At 45.2% G+C, this 19215-nt stretch overlaps 1 protein-coding gene and 1 long non-coding RNA gene across 3 annotated transcripts in view; one reads left to right on the forward strand and one right to left on the reverse strand.

The window, feature by feature from the left end:
• The window catches only part of CHUK (component of inhibitor of nuclear factor kappa B kinase complex), an 88320-nt gene that overhangs the window by 157 nt on the left and 68948 nt on the right, over nt 1–19215 (forward strand). For both annotated transcript variants that reach the window (XM_067000639.1, XM_048069240.2), the window contains exons 2-16: nt 1734–1831; nt 1920–2309; nt 2388–2482; nt 3500–3614; nt 5723–5792; nt 8206–8294; nt 8963–9052; nt 9246–9370; nt 10344–10451; nt 13407–13542; nt 14522–14716; nt 15036–15138; nt 16200–16323; nt 17571–17722; nt 18834–18895. In XM_067000639.1, coding sequence (XP_066856740.1) covers nt 1734–1831; nt 1920–2309; nt 2388–2482; nt 3500–3614; nt 5723–5792; nt 8206–8294; nt 8963–9052; nt 9246–9370; nt 10344–10451; nt 13407–13542; nt 14522–14716; nt 15036–15138; nt 16200–16323; nt 17571–17722; nt 18834–18895 — 1952 coding nt within the window. The remainder of the gene's footprint in view (nt 1–1733; nt 1832–1919; nt 2310–2387; nt 2483–3499; nt 3615–5722; nt 5793–8205; nt 8295–8962; nt 9053–9245; nt 9371–10343; nt 10452–13406; nt 13543–14521; nt 14717–15035; nt 15139–16199; nt 16324–17570; nt 17723–18833; nt 18896–19215) is intronic.
• On the reverse strand, nt 8189–10219 carry LOC106030092 (uncharacterized). Its single transcript, XR_001203528.3, has 3 exons — nt 10079–10219; nt 9930–9977; nt 8189–8365 (listed from the first exon to the last, which is right to left on the reverse strand). It is a non-coding gene; the product is annotated as an uncharacterized lncRNA (long non-coding RNA).

Raw genomic sequence — 19215 nt, forward strand, 5'->3', positions numbered from 1 at the left:
CCCTGTTGGGGCTTCTGTTTCCCCATGAGATCACTTTGTGGGGTAAGGTTAAGCTGTTGGAGGCAGACCATGGTAGACTTGATTTGGAGCCCCCATGCCAGATGTGTTCTGCCCCAGGTAAAGTTCCTGTAAACAATGTAAGATGCATTGTTTATCTGAAAATTAAGTGGTTTGTCTGCCTACAGCATTTGTTGACTACCCTTGGAGGGCCTAAAGCATAGGTCTTCTTTCCATTTGACAGACATCTGTGCTTCTAGGTTCTCTTAGCACTTCTATCACAATGCAGAATGCTAAGATGTCCTCCGGTTTCCTCAGCATGGCTTTTCCTAGAGGCAAAACTCAAAATACAGCTAAGACAAAAGGGTGAGGCACAAACATGACTCAAAGGGCAGGGATTTAAGAAATAGCCCTTGTCATGTTACTTCAGCTCTGTGTAAGGCTTGCTGAACTTACTCCTCCTGAGATCAACAACCCCTTTTCCAGTGTCACTAAATATCAGGTAGTTTTAATTTCCACCAGATAGGAATTTTAAAGAAATCCTCCTGTTACAGTGAGAGAAGTGAGTCAGCAGGGACTTGGGCTTCTTCTGTGTGTACCAAGTGGTCACAGGGAGTCCATATCTGCAGCAGGAGCCTGAAACAGCATGCACTGTGCATGCTGGTTGCTTTCTTAGTCATTGCAATTGCTTATAGCCACCCTGGCAAGCTTTGAGGCCAGTTTCTCATCTGAGAAGTGCAGATGTACTCTATTCATGTAATTTTCCTTTCTTTCTCTACAATATGGCATATTAGCATGGGATGGCTTAGCCAGGCAGTTCTGGTAATTTGTACCCAAGCTCAGTTATTTAATGTCCCTGTAGTGCTATCTGCAGAATTAAACTGCAACAAGTATTATAGTAGTGTACTGTCCAGTGCCCTGTGTGGCAAGGGTAGACAGTGAACCCAGCAGAAACCAATCATAGAATCATTTAGGTTGGAAAAGATCATCAAGTCCAACCGTTAGCCTAGCACTGCCAAGTCTGCCACCAAACCATGTCCCTGAGCACCACATCTACACATCGTTTGAATACCTCCAGGGATGGGGACTCGACCACTTCCCTGGGTAGCCTGTCCCAAGGTTGCTTCACAACCCTTTCAGTGAAGGAATTCTTCCTGATACCCAACGTGAACCTCCTGTGGCACAACTTGAGGCCATTTCCTCTTATCCTCTCGCTGGTTGCTTGGGAGAAGAGAGGGACCCCCACCCCACTGCGGCCTCCTTTGGGGTAGTTGTAGAGAGCAACGAGGTCTCCCCTGAGCCTCCTTTTCTCCAGGCTACGAAACCCTAGTTCCCTCTGCCTCTCTTCATAAGACTTTTCAATCCACCACTTCCTTATATTTGGAAGTTAACTTTTTGAGATCTCCACTGACGCGGTTTGGAATGCGTGCTGCAGTCTGGGTTTGCTTGTTTTGTTGGGCTCCCATCTAAAAGTAATGGAGCCGGAGACTCTTGCGAGGCAACGCCTGCTCTGTAGAGTAGCTACCAGACGTGGATAGGCTCTGCATGCGTTTTCAAACCAAAAGGCTTGAACTTCGGGGTCTGTATGGTCTCGGAGAAGTGCTGGGGGAAACACGAGTTCCCTTGGCACCTAGGGAAGCAAGTGGTGAGGAATCGGCAGGGAAACCCATCCCAGGAGGGCATCTGCTTTGGCGATCGGAGCGCAGGCCTCAGCCTCCTGCTTCCCCTCCCCGCAGGTAGCGCGGCCGGGCACGCCGTACTTCTACGTGGAGCTGGACACGGGCGAGAAGCTCTTCCACCGCATCCGCCGCAGCTTCCCGCTGCAGTTCGGCAGGTGGGCGCCTCCCTCTCCCTCCCCCCCCCTCCCCCGGCCCCTCCGCCGGCCGCTGCCCGGCGCTGAGGCGGCCCCGTTGTGTTCGCAGGGCGGTGCTGGCCAGCCCGGCCCTGCTGGCGCTGCCGGAGCGCGCCGACTGGCGGCGCTGCGCCGCGGGGCGGCCCGAGGAGGCGGCGCAGGCCTGCGCCTTCCGCCGCGACTTCCAGCCCTTCGACTTGGCCCCGCCGGAGTGACGCCGGGGCGCCGGGCGGGCGGGCGGAGGGGCGGGCGGGCGGCTGGCGGCGCTGACGCGGCAATAAAGGCGGAGCTGCCCGGGCGCGGAGTCGGCTGCGGCGCCATGGAGCGGGGCGCGGAGCGGGGCCCCCCGAGCAGCGGCCCGGCGCCGCGCGGGCAGCCGGCGGCGAGCTGCGGGCTTTGGGAGATGCGCGACCGCCTGGGCACCGGCGGCTTCGGCAACGTGTGCCTCTACCAGCACCAGGTGGGGCCGGGCGGCGGCGGGCGGGGGGCCGGGAGCCGGGGCCGGGAGGGGGCCCGCTGACGGCGCTGCGTCCCGCAGGACACGGGAGCCAAGGTGGCCGTCAAGTCGTGCCGGCTGGAGCTGAGCGTGAAGAACAAGGACCGCTGGTGTCACGAGATCGACATCATGAAGAAGTGAGTGCGGGGCACGGCCCTCGAGTCGCCTCAGCTGCGATTCCCTGCCCTTGGGGGTTTTCCCCGTGGATGCGGCGCTGGGTGCCGGGGCCTCACCCGCCTGACCCCATGCTGGGGATGCAGGGGGCGCTGGGCCCTGCCAGCAGCCCTTGTCCCCCCCCAGCCCTCGTCGTGCCGCGCCTTGCTGGCCTGGTGGCAAAGGAAGCCGCTCCCAGGCAGCGCTTGGCAGCCCAGTCTGAGCTGGGACGGGGGGGTTGCTGCTCTCGCTCACGTTTTCACACAAACCTGTTAATTTGCTGAGCACGGACGCTCAGACACACGTCTGCAGCTGCTTTTGTGTTGGCTTCTAGGGGGGTTGGGATGCTTACGGAGGAGGAATTTGTCTTCAGGTTCTCCCGGATCTGTTTGTCATAGAATCACAGAGTGATTTTGGTTGGAAGGGACCTTAAAGATCACCTAATTCCGTCATTGCTCCTAGCAGTAGTGAATTAGAGGTAGTTGGGGGCCCCTGCTAGAATTCAGTTGCAGAAAGGAATCCTTTGTAGTGTACATGTGTTTTACCCACCTGCTTCCACCTCTCCCGTACAGTTAGACAATATTCTCAAGAAACCCCTGGGCCAGAAAGAGGCTGTACCCATATGCAGAAATAGAGACACATACAAAATGACTTTGCAGGGAATGTGCGGGAATCCAGAAACCTGGATCTTCAGCGTCAAAGTCCTATATCTTGGCTTTGAGATGTTTCTGTATTCATAGAATCACAGAATCATTGAGTGGCTTGGGTTGGAAGGGGCCTTAAAGATCATCTAATTCTAACCCCCCTGCAGTGGTCAGGGATGATACAAAGTAGAAATTTTATGCAATTGGATACCAACTGGTAGGTAGCACTTCTTAGCAAGGATTTGTTTGGGGAACAGAAATTATACCTGAAACAAAAAACCTGGTTAGCTGGCAATTTTTATTCCCGTTCTTCCAAAAGAGGAGTTGGAGTTTTCATCAAGATCTCCATGTGCCTAGGTTGAACCATCCAAATGTAGTAAAAGCCTGTGAAGTTCCTGAGGAGATGAACTTTCTTGTTAATGGTGTTCCTCGTCTGTCAATGGAGTATTGTTCAGGGGGTGACCTCCGTAAGGTAATGTCTGCTTTGCTTTGCACTGTGTAGCAAAATGAGTGCGATTAATGCTATGTCCATAGCCGTGGTCATCTGTGAAACCCTGCACGTTCTGTGGCACTTCTCTTTTTAGTACAAGTGCAGGGAAGTAAATGTACAGTGATCATGAGTGGGGAAATAAGGTTTGCACTACTGAAGCCAGATGACAGACAGCAATCCGTATTACGTTATCTTGAAGCAGTGTATCCTCTCACAGAACTGCTTCAGCATTAGTGCAGCTTCCTGCAGCCTAGATCCTAGCACCCAGTGTGTCTGGCTTTGTTGCTCTGTGTCTGTATCTGTTTAAAATTAATTTGTGTCTCTCTGGTGTTGCATTGCTCACAGCTTAAGGAAGAATTCTTTCGTACTGGGTTGGGGCCACTAGGATTTCAGAGGCTTTAGCAGGTTCTTTCTTGCTGAGCTGGGAACTGCCCCCTCTGCAAAGCAGCAGCACTCAAGAGGAAGGCAGCAGCTGCATGGCCAGAGAGGAGCTTGTGCTCCATTTCCATTGTAGATAGTTAAGTTCAGGAAGCAGCCGTTTGTTTACGGATGAAGAAGTAAATTTCTGTTGCTTAACATCTGCTTAGGAGTTAGCTTATATAAGCGATCGGGAAACTTTTTTTTCTGTTAAACTGTTTCTGGAACTACTACTACTACTAAACTGTTTTCTGGAACTACATAGCAGACGAACTAGGAAATGTGAGTAGATGTTGAATGCAGTAACTGCGTATCTGTGACAGCAGTTAATGTGTAACTTACTTAGCCTCATTGTGTTTTTTAGTGCTGTTTGAAACAATTGGGACATTAAGAGGCTGAAAGGTTGGCAGTTAAAGGAAGTGGGTGTGCATGAAAATAGCATATTGCAAAGAAAATTCCAAAGAACTCTGACAGTTGGGTGTTGTATTTATGGAGAAGTTTTGGGGACACTTAAAGGTAAATTGGAGTCCAAGAAATTTGGGGTTATATTAGCTCTACCTTCAGTGCAGTATTTAATTTCTAATGCATAGATAGTGGTACAATTTAAGAAGTAACATGCTTTATTTCACTTGATCATATGTAATGCTTTGTTCCTTAAAAAAAATAACCATGGTTTCTTAGTTCTGATCCTACTCATCTTTGAGTCTTTCTCTTCCAGTTGCTTGGCATTGTGTTTTGCACTGCTGTTAATTTCTCATTACACATCCATAACCTTCCATAAAGACAGCTTCTGTATATGGGCTATGCACATATTTTTGGTTTGTGCTTTTTTAGGGTAGTACTATCAGCTCTGAGCCTGATTTCTGACTTTGCCCCATCCTCCTTTGTTGCTCAGTAGAGCAACACCCAGAGTTCAGGGAGCAGGATGGTGAAGTTTGGTTTCTCTTCCTGTAGAAGTCTGACTGCTGCTTGTGCCTGAGATGTCGGAGGCAGGCAGAAGTACAAGGGTACAGCAGGTGGCTGCAGAGCAGAGGGTACCTCAGTCATTTATAAAAGTCCTCAGTGAAAAAAAACAGATCACATGCCGGTTGATTCAAGGGCGTATGCACTGTCTGAGACAGTAATTTAGGAGGGGGTGGCCTGCAGTGCTTCTGCCACACCTTTTTCTAGAGGAAAAATACTCAGGGCAAGGGAGAGGAGAGATGAAGGAGGGCTTTAGAGTAGGTGCAGAGCCGAGACTCCAAATCGTGGTCCATGATCTGCTTTTTACTTCAGGGTTAACTATGTGGTTGATCTCAGAGTCAGCATGCCTGAGTGCTGAACAGCTTCTTGCCATTTTGGGAGAGCAGTCAGGAGAGAGACCGTGCTCCAAAACAGGGCTTGGTTAAGTTGCATGCAGCCCTGCCTGAGTCTCTTGCCTTCCGATGGCTTTTATGCTTCTGTGCTATTATTCTAGCAGTCCAACTCTTTTCAACCCTGACTCAGTGCAGTGAATTTTTGTTTGGTCCAACTTGTTTTCTTTCCTCCCGTCCCCTCTTTTATTTCACTCTGTTCAACTAGAGTTACGTTTGAGCTATGCTGTTTGCTGTGTCATGTTGGCAGGGAATGTAAGATGACATTCTAGACTATTAACTGTTGCATTATGAGTGTAAACATATTTTTCTTTACTGTAGCTGCTAAACAAACCAGAAAACTGCTGTGGACTTAAGGAAAGTCAAATACTGTCTCTGCTTAGCGACATTGGTACGTAGCCTACTGCCTTTCTTGTTTGTTTGTTTTTATGTCTTTATTATGTGTAATGGCATTTTGCTTTTTCAGCTGACCCTGAGAAGGGTACTAACAAGATCAGGGTGCAAAACCAAATTGGGCTTTTGTTCCAGAGGAAGGACCTTGTTTCTGTCCCTCCTGATCACAGAGATGAGAAACATGCACTAATGATGTGTCTGTGGAAAGGGACTGGAAAAGATGTGTACTGATCAGTTGTGGGTAACCGTAGCATTAAGGTGGCAGTTTTACTGTTCTGAACGCTCAGTTCCTGGCTCTGCGGATGCCAAGCTCCATGTCAGCTGAAGCAACTTGTACATGCCTAAAAGCAAGAAGCAATCTGAGAAGCGCCAAAGTTGCAGTGTGGCTTGTCTGTGTGGGGTTCGCTTAGTAACAAGGAACTTGTGTTTGGTGGAAAAAAAAAAAAAACAACATTTCAAGTGGTGGGTATGACACCACTTGAAAAATCACAGGAAACTGTCCAACTCAGAAGTGTTGGAGGTGCGGATCAGGTGTGTGAACTCAAAGGCCTCTCCACATTCACAGCCCGTTTAGCAGCATGCTTCTCTCCTTCCAGTGCTCAGAGGACTTGCAGCTGAATTTCCCAAATCAGATGCAACTCTCATCTTCCTTCATCCCTATTCCTTTTCCACATGCAGACAGAGTTTTGCTGCCTTTGTATTAAATTCATGCTATAGCTGCTTTTCTGTCTCTGCAGTGGCTCCCAAGGCATTTGAAAATGCCATGGAAAAGAAATGCACAAGTGAAAAGCTGTTAAGTGTGTAAATGAGTGATAAATCAGTGAGGGCTGGGGGCTTGGCTCTGATGGGATAAAGTGTTGAACTGTGGATAAGGCACATGGGTTGAATTTTTCCCTTATAATAATCCCATAATGAATTTACAGGCATGGCTGGTTAGTACTAGGCTTCTGGATTAACACAATTAGCAGTCTGAATACCTTTTGCATAGCAAAATTTAAAGTACCCTGTGATGGAGATAGGAAGATACACTACCTGTCTTGGGCCTTTCACAGGATCTTTTTCGTTTATTTGTTTCCACTTGGACATCTCCAAGACTGAAAAGTCATGACTTAAAAAAAATAAATTGGATTTTGAATGTCTTTTTTTGTCTAAAAATTTATCTGTGGCAGATACTTAGTAGAAAACCTTTTATTTAGCAGCCTGCATTGTTCTTTGGACAGACCTGATTTTTCCCCTTCTGTGTGGCAGGATTTGTGCTGTGTTTCTTTTTTTGCTAGTGGCTTTACAGTCACCTCAAGGCAACTTGCCACAAGGCAAAATCCTGTCCTTTGCCTTTTCTTGGGTGTGTGCTCCTGTTCCCTCCAGCCTCACCCACAACCATGTGAGGAGTAGGCTCTGGAAACCAGCCTGGCTAAAACCTGATTTATTTTTTTCTTGTGCATTTTCCAGCTGGATCAGCTCCGGGATCAAGCTGATCACACAGCCTGATAAACGCTTGTGCTGCCATGGAAGTTGTGTCTGGGAAAGGAGAGTTCAGGAACCTGTGTTCATTCTGGGGACAGACCCCATGTAGATCAGCTTAAAGCAACCGTGGAATTACGTTTTTAAGGGTGGGAGTGACAAAAGCAATGCTGCTTTGAGCACACCGGTTCCCCAGCAGGAGAGGGGATTCCCTAAGCCAGTGAGTTCAGTGCTGCTGTTACTGATGGGGCTGCTGCTCCATGCAGTGCTAAGCAGAGGCTACCCAGACATGAGTCCTTAGCTCCAGCTGTGCTTCTGTTTTACCACAGCTGGACAATCCCCTCCCTGAAGCAATGATGTGCACTGCACTGCTTCAAGGAGCAGTGCAAGTTTATGAGGCACTTTGTAAGCCACTGTTTGGCAGTACTTCTAGGTCAAAAGAAAGCTGGACTTGTTTCATTTACATAATGAATGTCAGTGCTTTCTTACAACAATATTTTGCATAACGTCCGTAAAGTATAAATAGGCCTTCTCATTATCTTGTCTTAATTTATCAATGTCTTAGAACAGAGGAGATGTAGAGAGGTTTCAGGCAGTCTGCACGTTTTAGAGACCTTTCTCTTGTCTGCATGTCGTGGTTCATTTTGTAACTGTACAATTTGAGAAGAATTCATCTCCCTTCTCTCACCTTTAAGGCAAGGGATTTGACCTGTGGTTATACCACAAGATCTAAACCCCACAATGGGCTCCATTTTTGCAGAGCAGAGGAACAGGGCTTGTTTAGTCTTGTATCCATACACTAAAAGCTAATAAATCTAAGTCAAGTTCTTAGTGATGCTTTTAAATGAAAATACGCTACTGTCAACCCTAAAATCAGAGACATTAGATTTTTATTAACAATGTCTTTAATCAGTGTGTTTTTTTTCTCTTAAATCACACGTGTCTTTCAGGGTCTGGTATCCAGTATTTGCATGAAAACAAAATTATACACAGAGATTTAAAGCCTGAAAACATTGTTCTACAGGATGAAGGTGGGAAGGTAGGTCAGGTGGCCTCTGTCGGCAGTGTTCCAGCTGTCATTTCTAGAAATTGTCAGCAGCTTTGTTTTGCCTGAGAGAAATAAAAGAGAGCGGGTAGTTTCTGGCATTGAACTGGGCTGAAAACTCAACTCTGAATTTGTGAAAAGTTCACATCTTCTTGGAGAATCAAATCCTATTTTGCTTATTCTGAAAACCATGTCAAACAACTTTTGCTTCCATTCAAGAACCTTTCATGCAACAGAATATGAATGATATGAGATAGTAGCCTATGATAACGGTACATTTGTGGGGTTGACAGTTGCATGTACAATCAAACTAGTTCAAATAGACAACCTAGGGGATTTTTTAATAAAAGGGGTTTTCTTTATTGTTACTGTTTTAATAAATAACTTCAAATGCCAAGACAGAAAGCTAGATACAGCCAAGCTATAACTGGCCAAGCTCTATAAATAGAGTCTAAGCTGAGTTAGGTGAATGAGGCCAGCTTACATGGTGAAACAGCAGGCTTTAACACTGTGTCACATTTCAGAGTTTCACCATGGACCTTTTCTGGAATTTCTGTTCTCTTTCCCCCTTCTTAGATGCATGCTTTGGATGTCACTGAACAGGTTTGGTTTTGTTTGATTGTTTTGTTTGGTGTTTGATGAACTATTTAAACTGCTTTCAGATTGTTCACAAAATAATAGACCTGGGTTATGCGAAGGACCTGGACCAAGGAAGTTTATGCACTTCATTTGTTGGAACATTACAATATTTGGTAAGATGGGGGAGTGGGTGGGTGATGTATACAAATAGTTTGTTATTATACAGAATCATGGAAGCATGTGTCAGAACCTGCACAGGTCCCTTGTCAGCCTCCAGCTGGCACTGGGGCTGGCACCAGCTCTAGGTCAGGGCAGCTGTGGCCTGAAAACACTGCTTTCAAAATGTCTCTTTATGCTGTTTTCTAGGCTCCTGAACTCTTTGAGAATAAATCCTACTCTGTTACTGTTGATTACTGGAGCTTTGGAACGATGGTGTTTGAGTGCATTGCAGGATTTCGACCTTTCTTACATAATCTACAGCCATTCACCTGGTAAGACATTCTCAAGAGGACCCAATGTCGGTTGTATGTAGTGAGGGGACTGTGTGAACCGGAATGACAGATTTATTGCCGGTTGCATGGTGAGGCTGTTGCTCTGTTCAGCTTTGCAGAAGCAGGTGTTTCTTCCATGGCATCAATGATGATTCAATTGGCCATTTATACATACTGCCATAGGTGCTGCTTACCTCCTGTGATAGCCTCTGGGTATAGCAGTTCCTTCAAAAGGGAAATTTGAATCAAAAAAATTAAATTATAAGCCAGTTATTTAAATGATGGTGCACTGAGGCAGCAGCAGTGTCAGAAAAATTTCAGGTATGGGGAGGAGTCATACAGTCCTATGTTCACCTAGGCTGTGAGGTTACTTAGGTTTTAGCAATAAATAACACACACCAGACAGTGTGTTCTGTAGTAAACACATAGGAAGTGCTTTTAAATAACTTTACAAAAATGAGGACTAAAAGACTTTAACCTGCATGTGGAAGTTTCTTCTTGCTCTTTGATAGCTACAACAAGGGGCAGAGATGCTTATTTATGTATTTCCACTTCTTACCTTGCAATATCAGTACTGTATGTAAGCCAGGTATTTAAAAGGGTGATTCTGCAACAGAACAAACATTATTTTATTATTTTAGTAATTCAGTATTTGTCCCACTTTTTCCAACATATGGAAAACTTGCCCTGGAGTCAGTGATTGGTTACCTCTTGATCCTTTCATTTAATGCTCTCCAGATGTCCTTGCAAGCAGATGTGAAAATGTTTCCAGAGGCAGAGATAATTGCAAGGGTTCATTTCTTCCTCTTGGAGGTAGTTGTTCTAGGTGGATTGTTTGGAAATGTCTTCTTTGCCCTGAAAGAACAGTTTATTTTCTAAAGTTACTATAATTTGGCACTTCGGGCTGATGCCAAATTTAACTTATCCCTTTACAAAAGTAAAACTGTTAGTATATCCACAAATTATTTTCTAGGCATGAAAAAATCAAGAAGAAGGATCCAAAGCACATATTTGCTTTCGAAGAGATGAATGGGGAAGTTCGCTTTAGTACTCATTTGCCACAGCCTCACAGTGTCTGTAGGTAAGCGTGACGATGTGATTACAAGTGATAATTTTTGGCTCGCCTTTTAAACAGAAGGGTCCTTCTTTCTTCTAAACACTGTTTGAGCCCTCAGGCAAGCTACCATTTGCAGTTAAGTAATAGGGTATGGGAAACATAAGCCCCATTTTTAATAAGGGAAAGAAGGAAGACTAGGGGAACTACAGGCCAGTCAGTCTTATCTCTGTGCCCAGCAGTATCGTGGAGAAGATCCTCCTGGAAACTCTGCTAAGGCACATGGAAAATGAGGAGGTGGTTGGCGAAAGCCTACATGACTTCACTAACTGCAGATTGTGCCTAACAAATCTGGTGGCCTGCTATGATGGGGTGTCCTGGTTTCACCTAGGATAGAGTTAACTTTCCTCCTAGTACCTGGTATGGCGCTGTGTTTGGGATTTAGGATGAGAATAATGTTGATATCACACTGATGCTTTAATTGTTGCAGATCAGTGCTTACACTAAGCCAGGGACTTTTCAGCTTCTCACACTGTCGTGCAAGTGGGCAGGCTGGGGGTGCAGCAGGAGCTGGGAGGGGACAGACACAGGACAGCTGACCCAAACTGGCCAAAGGGGTATTCCGTACCATCTGACAGCATGCTGAACAATTAATGTGGGAGGACTGGCCGTGGTGGGGGGACTGGCTGCTTGGGGATAGGCTGGGCATCAATCAGCGAATGGTGGTGAGCGAATGGCTGTGTAGTGCTTAGTTGCTGGCCGGGTTAAACCACAACAGGGGATTACAGCATTGGTGAATAGGGGAAGAGCAGCTGACATCGTCTATCTGGACTTGTGCAAAGCATTTGACACTGTCCCCTATGATATCCTTGTCTATAAATTGGAGAGACTTGGATTTGACGGATAGACTACTCGCTGGGTAAGGAATTGGCTGGATGGTTGCACTCAAAGAGTTGCAGTCAACAGCTCATTGTCGAGGTGGAGACCAGTGATGAGTGGTGTTCCTCAGGCGTTGGTATTGGGAGTGATGCTGTTTGACTTATTTGTCTGTGACATGGACAGTGAGATGAAGTGCACCATCAGCAAGTTTGCTGATGACACCAGTAGACACACTGGAGGGAAGGGAAGGGATGCCATCCAGAGGGACCTGGGCAGGCTTAAGAAGTGGGCCCTTGTGAACTTCATGAGGTTCAACAAGGCCAAGTGTAAGGTCCTGCACCTGGGCCAGGACAATCCCAAGCCCAAATCTAAGCTGGGCAGGCAGTGGATTGAGAGCAGCTCTAAGGAGAAGGACCTGGGAGTGTTGGTTGATGAGAAGCTCAACAAAAGCTAGTAATGTGTGCGTGCAGCCCAGAAAACAAACTGTACCCTGGGCTGCACCAACAGCAGTGTGGGCAGCAGAGCGAGGGAGGGGATTGTCCCCCTCTGCTCTGCTCTCGTCAGACCCCATCTGGAGCCCTGTGTTCAGCTCTGGGGCCCTCACAACAAGAAGGACATGCATGGACCTATTAGAGCGAGTCCAGAGGGGGCCACAAGGATGGTCAAAGGGCTGGAGCACCTCTGCTACAGAGTCAGGCTGAGGCAGTTGGGATTGTTCAGCCTGGGGAAGGCTCCGGGGAGACCGTACAGCAGCCTTCCAGTACCTAAAGGCGATCTACAGGAAAGCTGGAGAGGGACTCTTTGTCAGGAAGTGTAGTGATAGGACAAGGTGAAATGGCTTTAAACTAAGAGAGCATAGGTTTAGATTAGACGTTAGGAAGAAATTCTTCCCTGTGAGGGTGGTGGGACAGGCTGCCCAGAGAAGCTGTGGATGCCCCACCCCAGCAGTGCCCAAGGCCAGGTTGGATGGGGCTCTGGGCAGCCTGGGCTGGTGGGAGGTGTCCCTGTGCATGGCAGGACTTGGAAATGGATGGGCTTTAAGTTCCCTTCCAACCCACACCATTCTGTGATTCTATGAATAGCCTATAGCCACAGTGGCTCTTTTTTTGATACTTTGGGCTCTCCAATGAGAGTGGCGGTATTAATGATACAGTAGCAGTTCACCTTGCAGTGTGAGCTCTGTCACTGCTTTCCGCCCATTATCACACGGCCACTGAGTAATATCTACCTGAAAATTTGATGGTATTAAATCTCATAAACCAGGTCTTAAACACTTCTAATACAACTTAGTCACAGGTACTTGAATTAGCTGCTCGGTGAAAGCAAAGGCTTCTAGTACTTGTGATGGATAAAAACTGCAGCAAGCCCAGCAAAGGACACAAAGATGGTCAGAGCATGCTGAGCGTATTAAAAAAAGAGGTCCCTGAAGCTGGGCTTGTTCAGAACGACAAAGAAGGCAAAGGGGGATCTGATTTTTGTCTCCCACTGTCTAGTGGGACATTACAGAGACAATGGATTCAGACTCTTACCAGGGGGCAAAATGAGAGGACAGAAGGCCACAGTGCAAGTTTCAAAAAGGGAAGTGAAATTTGACACAAGAAAAAGTTACCCCGTGCTAGTAATGCATCCATGGGACAGGCCCAGGCAGTGGGAATTCTTCATGTTTATATCCCTGACGCGGCCCTGTGCAGCCTGCTGGATCTGTGGCACTGGCCCTGCTGGGAGCAATGCCCAGACTGAGAGACCTCTGGGAGTGCCTCCAACCCAAATTAAGAAGGAAGAATTAAGGATTCTGACCAAGTCAGAAGTCAGACTCAGGTTATTTGTCGCTTATCTAAAGACACAAGTGCTAAAAGTGCCCAGCAGGTGCAGCACAACTCATTGGCACTGGCAAACTTCTAGGAAAAGTACTGAAATTGAGAATGAAATATAACTAGAGTTATGTAGTGCTTTGAGCTTTTTGCACTGCGTACTATTCTTTGAGATGTTCTCGTAACCTTACTGCTTTTGTAAGACTTTGGTTTCCTAAGTGGGTTTAGCGTGGCAGAATATCTGCCTTCTCTTTCTCATGACTCTTCTGTTTATAAAGTTGTTATTGTTTAGTTTAATTGTAGAACCCATGGAAAACTGGTTGCAACTGATGCTGAACTGGGATCCACAACAGAGGGGTGGAGGTTTTGATCCTGAGACCAGCCGTCCAAAGTGTTTCGTAGTAATGGATCACATACTGAATTTGAAGGTGAGCGTAGTTTTATTGGGTTTACTGAAAGCAGAGGACAGAAATTGCATTCAGTGGAGCAAGGCTATAATCCTGGCATCATCCAACTTGTGGATCATGAGGGATGTTTTTGTTGGTATTGGGAAGTGTATATGCAGCCTGTCCAGTACATATTCGAAGGCAGAATATCACCAGTTATATTAATCTCTCTAGAAGAATGGCCCTATATTCCTGCCTGTCATCTTAGTAAGGACTCAGCAAGCTCAAGTGATGGTTTAATATTTTCTAATGACTTTTGAACACTGTTACTGATACTGTCATTTCCAGGCCCATGTACTACTACGTGTAGTAGAGCAGAGATTATATTCACTTGGCTGTTCCCCTCCAAGTAATTTATTGGAGCTTTGCTGCAGTGAGACTAGCTGAGGCAAGTGTGTGCAGAAGCCAGAGGACAGTTTGGTCTGATCTGGAAGGATTCCAGAGGAATTGGAGACAGAATCAAGAAATGTTGTGCCAATAATTGGGACTTGAAAAAATATGTATATTGTGGTGGGGTTTGGGTCCTACAGTCTCCACCCAGATACAGTAAAACTAGAGAAAGCAATGATAGGCAGAGGTGTGTAAATGCTTTCTTTACATGAAGGAATTAAAAGATGTGAGACTCCCCTTCTTAGGAGCGATGTTGGCCAACATCAGAGACAACAGGACTGAAGATGGCCTTTTTTCTAGCTTGTCGCTATTCTTTTGATGTAATTAAGCTGCGGCTTGGCTTATGCAAGCTGTTAATTGGTTTGATCATAGTTTTCTCTGACATTAAAAGTTAAAGGCCCAGGCTTTGAATTTTTTGTTATGGGGCTTTTACTTGATTATTGTGGCTATCAAAACTCAAATGATGCTCTTAGCCTAACTTACATTTATTGCTACATACTCCCTCCAATGCCTTTGTGTCCTTTGTCTTTGACAGCCAGTGATTTGTAATTAACTTGTACTCTTTTTACAGATAGTACATATCCTAAATATGACCTCTGCCAAGATTGTTTCATTTCTCTTGCATCCCGAGGAAAGCCTTCATTCCCTTCAGACTCGGATTGAGTATGAAACTGGAATAAGTACTGGTAATCAGGAACTACTCTTGGAAACAGGAATTTGCCTGGACCCCCGGAAGCCTGCTTCCCAATGTGTTATTGATGGCGTAGTAAGAATGATTCTGTTCATTTAATGTCTTTCACATTCTCAGGAAATGTAAAATCTTAGGAAAGATTAATTGCATTGTTCTCTTCCCACTGGAGAGTTTACTCTATGCAGCATTATTTTCTTTATTGGGTAATGTAAATTAGGTTCCTGTGGTTATACTCTAAATCTTTATTTAAAGTAACTTGCTAGCAAATGGTCCTGTGTTTCTGTAGGATCTATCAAAATGTGTTTTTTTAAGGCATCAGATGAGTTTCTGTCAACAATAATTAGTTCATGTTGTAACCAGGATTTCTCATATTCATGTTCTTTTTCCTCACCAGAGAGGCTGGGATAGCTATATGGTCTATTTGTTTGATAAAAGCAAAACCGTCTATGATGGACCCTTTGCTTCTCGGAGTCTGTCTGACTGTGTAAATTACATTGGTAAGTAATGCTGGAGGACCCCTTGGACCTGAAAGCATTGCTTCTCACTTAATATGGAAGTAGATTTGCCTTACAGATCTCTGTGTATATCTTGAAGGGCAGCCTCTAGTACAAAGAGGACCATTTAAGAACCTGGAGCAGCCTAACAAAGTTTCATCTACAGTGCTGTATTTCCACATTTTGTAGATTTAACAGGTCAAAGCATTTATTGCCTGACCTACTATACCTCTACGAAAGAAAAAACAGTGTCAAAGGACAGGAGACATCTGCAAGGATGCTGCATGTAAAGGAAATGCCTTGTGACACATACCAGTTACTGTTAAATAGATTAATTTTCTTTGGCCTGATTCTACAGGATTTCCCTGTCTCCTTTTACTGCCACTCAGGTTTATTTTGTGTGTTTGTTTGTTTGTTTTCTATATGTTGGACTATTTTATTCTGGTGAATCCCCTTGTATTGCCCTATTCTGCTGTATATCTTGGGGCTAAGGCTTTTTACAACACGCTCATTGATATCCCAGTGTACTGACAGTTCCTCATCTCTATAGGGGAACCCACGTGAATCCTACATCTTTTCCTTAGGTATCTACTTCAGGATTCTGGAGGGAAATGTAAAGAAGATTTGAAGGCAATTTCAGATGAAACACGTGTCAGGACAGTGACCAGTGTCAATTGGTTAAAGAGAGCAACTAAATTTGCTTTGATAGCTTAAGCAAGTGCTTCAGGTAACGGAGTTAGTGGATAAAACCAATCATGGGTTCTGCCTTCTGCCGTGTTTCATGTGGTGTTAGTCCATGACTTGTAGTGCTAAAAACCAACATGCTCAAAGAAATCTTAGCTGTGAGTTTAAACATGAGCTACTGCCTGGCCAGTACTTGGGAACTGTAACATGAAAAGCTTATTTGTTACATGGTGATGCTTAAGCACATATAAGCAGCTCTTACGTGTCTTGATCTCTTAGTTTAGGCACCTAAATCAGGAATTTGGAATAGTGTAAGCACTAGGCTCCTTTTCTAGAGTTGTTCTTTCGTTTATGTACAGTCATGTTTTTCTTGCATTCAGTACAGGATAGTAAAATCCAACTGCCAATTCCTCAGCTGCGCAAGGTATGGGCAGAAGCAGTTCACTATGTGATTGGCCTAAAAGAAGATTATAGCAGGCTTTTCCAGGGCCAGAGAGCTGCCATGTAAGTTGTTATTCCTAATTCAGGAGATACAGTATTATATAAGCATGGAGACTGTTTGAATGGAAATGTACATCTCAGGGGAGTTCTGATTACCAAAAATTTTACAGCCCTCTGCTCTTCTGTACTTTTACATTATAAAGCGTATCTGGGTTTGGAAATAGTTCCACTCCATGAATTTTACTGCATAGTTCCTGATGTTGATAATAATTAAAGAAAGTTGAACCTTGAATATAGTCACTGACTTCCAGAATGGCTGAGTTTGGCAGGGACCTCTGGAGGTTATCTGGTCTAACCTTTGCTCAAGCAGCTTCCCCAGGACCACATCCAGACAACTTGGAAAGATCTCCAAGGAGGGAGAACCCCCAACCTCTCCGGGTGACCTGTGCCAGTGCTCCGTCATCCACGCAGTAAAAAATTGTTTCCTGATGTTCAGATGGAACCTCCCGTGTTTTCATTTTTGGCCCATTGCCTCTTGTCCTGTAACTGGGCACCACTGAAATGAGCCTGGCTCAGTCTATACCCTCCCTTCAGGTATTTGCACATGCTGATCCTCAGTCAGCCTTCTCTGCTCCAGGCTGAACAGTCCCTGCTCTCTCAGCCCATCCTCACGAGGAGGGCTCCAGTCCCTTAATCATCTTCGTTGGACTCTCTGCAGTAGCTCCACATCTCTTCTGTACTGGGGAGAGCAAACCTGGACCCAGCACTCCAGGTGTGACCTCACCACAGTTGAGCAGAAGGGAGGGATCACATCACCTCCTTCAGCCTGCTGGCAGTGCTCCTCCCAACACAGCCCAGGACAGTTGTTTCACATGGAACTGGTGACAGAATCTATGGAACTGTTTGCTACGTTTGTAGGTTTCATCCTATGACTGAGTGGAAGAATGGGCACTGTTCTATATCTCAAATGATAAAAAGGTGACATCATTCACATGGAGCCACATGTGCTACAGGAGCCCATATATGCTAAAAATAGTCCACGCTGCAAAGACAGTTTAAATGGGGGGGGGGGGGGGGGGAGAGGGAGGAAGGAACCATGGAAGTACTTCCTCTTTTGCTTGCTGAGCACCTGCAGCTTCTGTGGATGTGAGTCTGTGGCCCCACCGAGACTCCCTGTTCCAAAGATCTTAGGCAATTTTTTGCTAACGGTGTCTTTCCTTCAGGTGATGTGATAGCTTCTTTGGGCTCTGGCTACATAAGTCCAACTACACTTTTCAACTAACATGTGCTGTTCTTGTTTCATTTGTTAGGCTGAGTCTCCTTCGGTATAATGCCAACCTAATCAAAATGAAAAACAATATGGTATCAGCATCTCAGCAACTGAAAGCAAAGCTGGAATTCTTTCATCAGAGCATTCGCCTCGACCTGGAGAGATACAGTGACCAGATGGCTTATGGCATATGTACGTATTTGTATAATACTCGCCTGAGTTTCTTTTCTGATCCTGTAAAGGATCAAGTTGACTGTGAAGGACTGTGGGTAGGAACTAGCTTAAAAGAAAATGAATGCAGGAGCTGCCATTCTGTTCCTCAGCATCTTTATGTTTTTGCTGGGAGAAAATGGAAGAGTTTGGCACAAGCAAAGGCAGGAAGATAATAAGTAAAAGATGTCTGCATACCTTCAGGCACAGTGAAACAAGTAGATTGTTCCCAACTAATCATACCAAGCCAAGAAAATAAAGGAACATTGGGCTTCTGTAGTGCATATGGCTCCATGTGAATGATGTCACTTTTTTATCATTTAAGATATATAACACTGCCCATTCTGCCAAATACTCATGTTGTAAGTGTTTGCTGTTTATTTTTTTCAAAGCCTTACTGGTTTGGAATGGTCAGTGGGCATAAAGTGAAGGGCAGAGTTGCTGCACTTGATGTGCAGTAGGAGGGCTACTAACCATCTGTGGCAAAAGAAACCAACATGGTAATTGTAACACTGTTTTGAACAGCACTGAAAGAGCGATCTTGTGGTGATTGATATCAGGAGGTAGCACAAGTCAGGTTGAGAGATTAGGTAAAAAAAAGCCCTAACTGCAGTTTTAATGTTGTAGAAATGTTTGGATCTTACAAATATTGTTTAGGGGACAGTAGCAATTTATGCACAGTTTGGACATATGGCTAGAAAATGAAACTTGAGTCAAAAATTATAACTGGGCAGAAGGATGATGATGGAAAATAGAAGTACTCAGTGAACTTTTTTTGTACAGTCTGTGTTTAATCAAATGTGACAGTTGTTGAGCTTAATAATGGTGTTTAAAGACTTAAAGCCATTTTAGACCAGTGATTGCAAACAGTGAAATCCTAACAAACAGTTTGCTTCAAGTTAAGGTCAGCTCGGAGTTTCTGTTACATTGTGACTTTGCTGGCTCTCTCTGATCTCTGGTTTTATGCCTCCTGCTTGGAGATTTGGCCTTACGCTGTTTGTGTTCAAATTCAACTGATAGATGCAAAGTTCAGGTCACGCTTTATTCCTGTTATCTATAGCTTTTTATAAGTTAACAAATCTCTTCTCTTAAGCTTCAGAAAAGATGCTCAAAGCATGGAAGGAGATGGAAGAGAAGGCTTCTCAGTGTGCCCAGGTAGGGGATATTAAAGAGGCTTTATTATCTCTCTGTGAAGGAGGATGTGACAGGAACTTTAACTGTCGTCTATTGCTTTGTCCCTTCAGTCTATTTGATACACTTTATGCTGTGAGAATGAGAAAATCATGGCTACAGGAAGGAGCATTAAAAAGAAACAGTCCTCAGTCACAAGGTTGTTTGGATTTATTGGTTTGAACAAAACAAATGCAAATTTCACCAGACTCAGTTGTCTCTATAGGAGAGGAGACTACAGAGATGTGTTATTTATTGCAGAGAAGAAATAGCGTTGCTATAGCCAAGAGTCTTTGTTGGTTTTG

Source organism: Anser cygnoides, chromosome 7 (genome assembly GCF_040182565.1).
Source record: "Anser cygnoides isolate HZ-2024a breed goose chromosome 7, Taihu_goose_T2T_genome, whole genome shotgun sequence".
NCBI classification, from domain to species: Eukaryota; Metazoa; Chordata; class Aves; order Anseriformes; family Anatidae; genus Anser; species Anser cygnoides.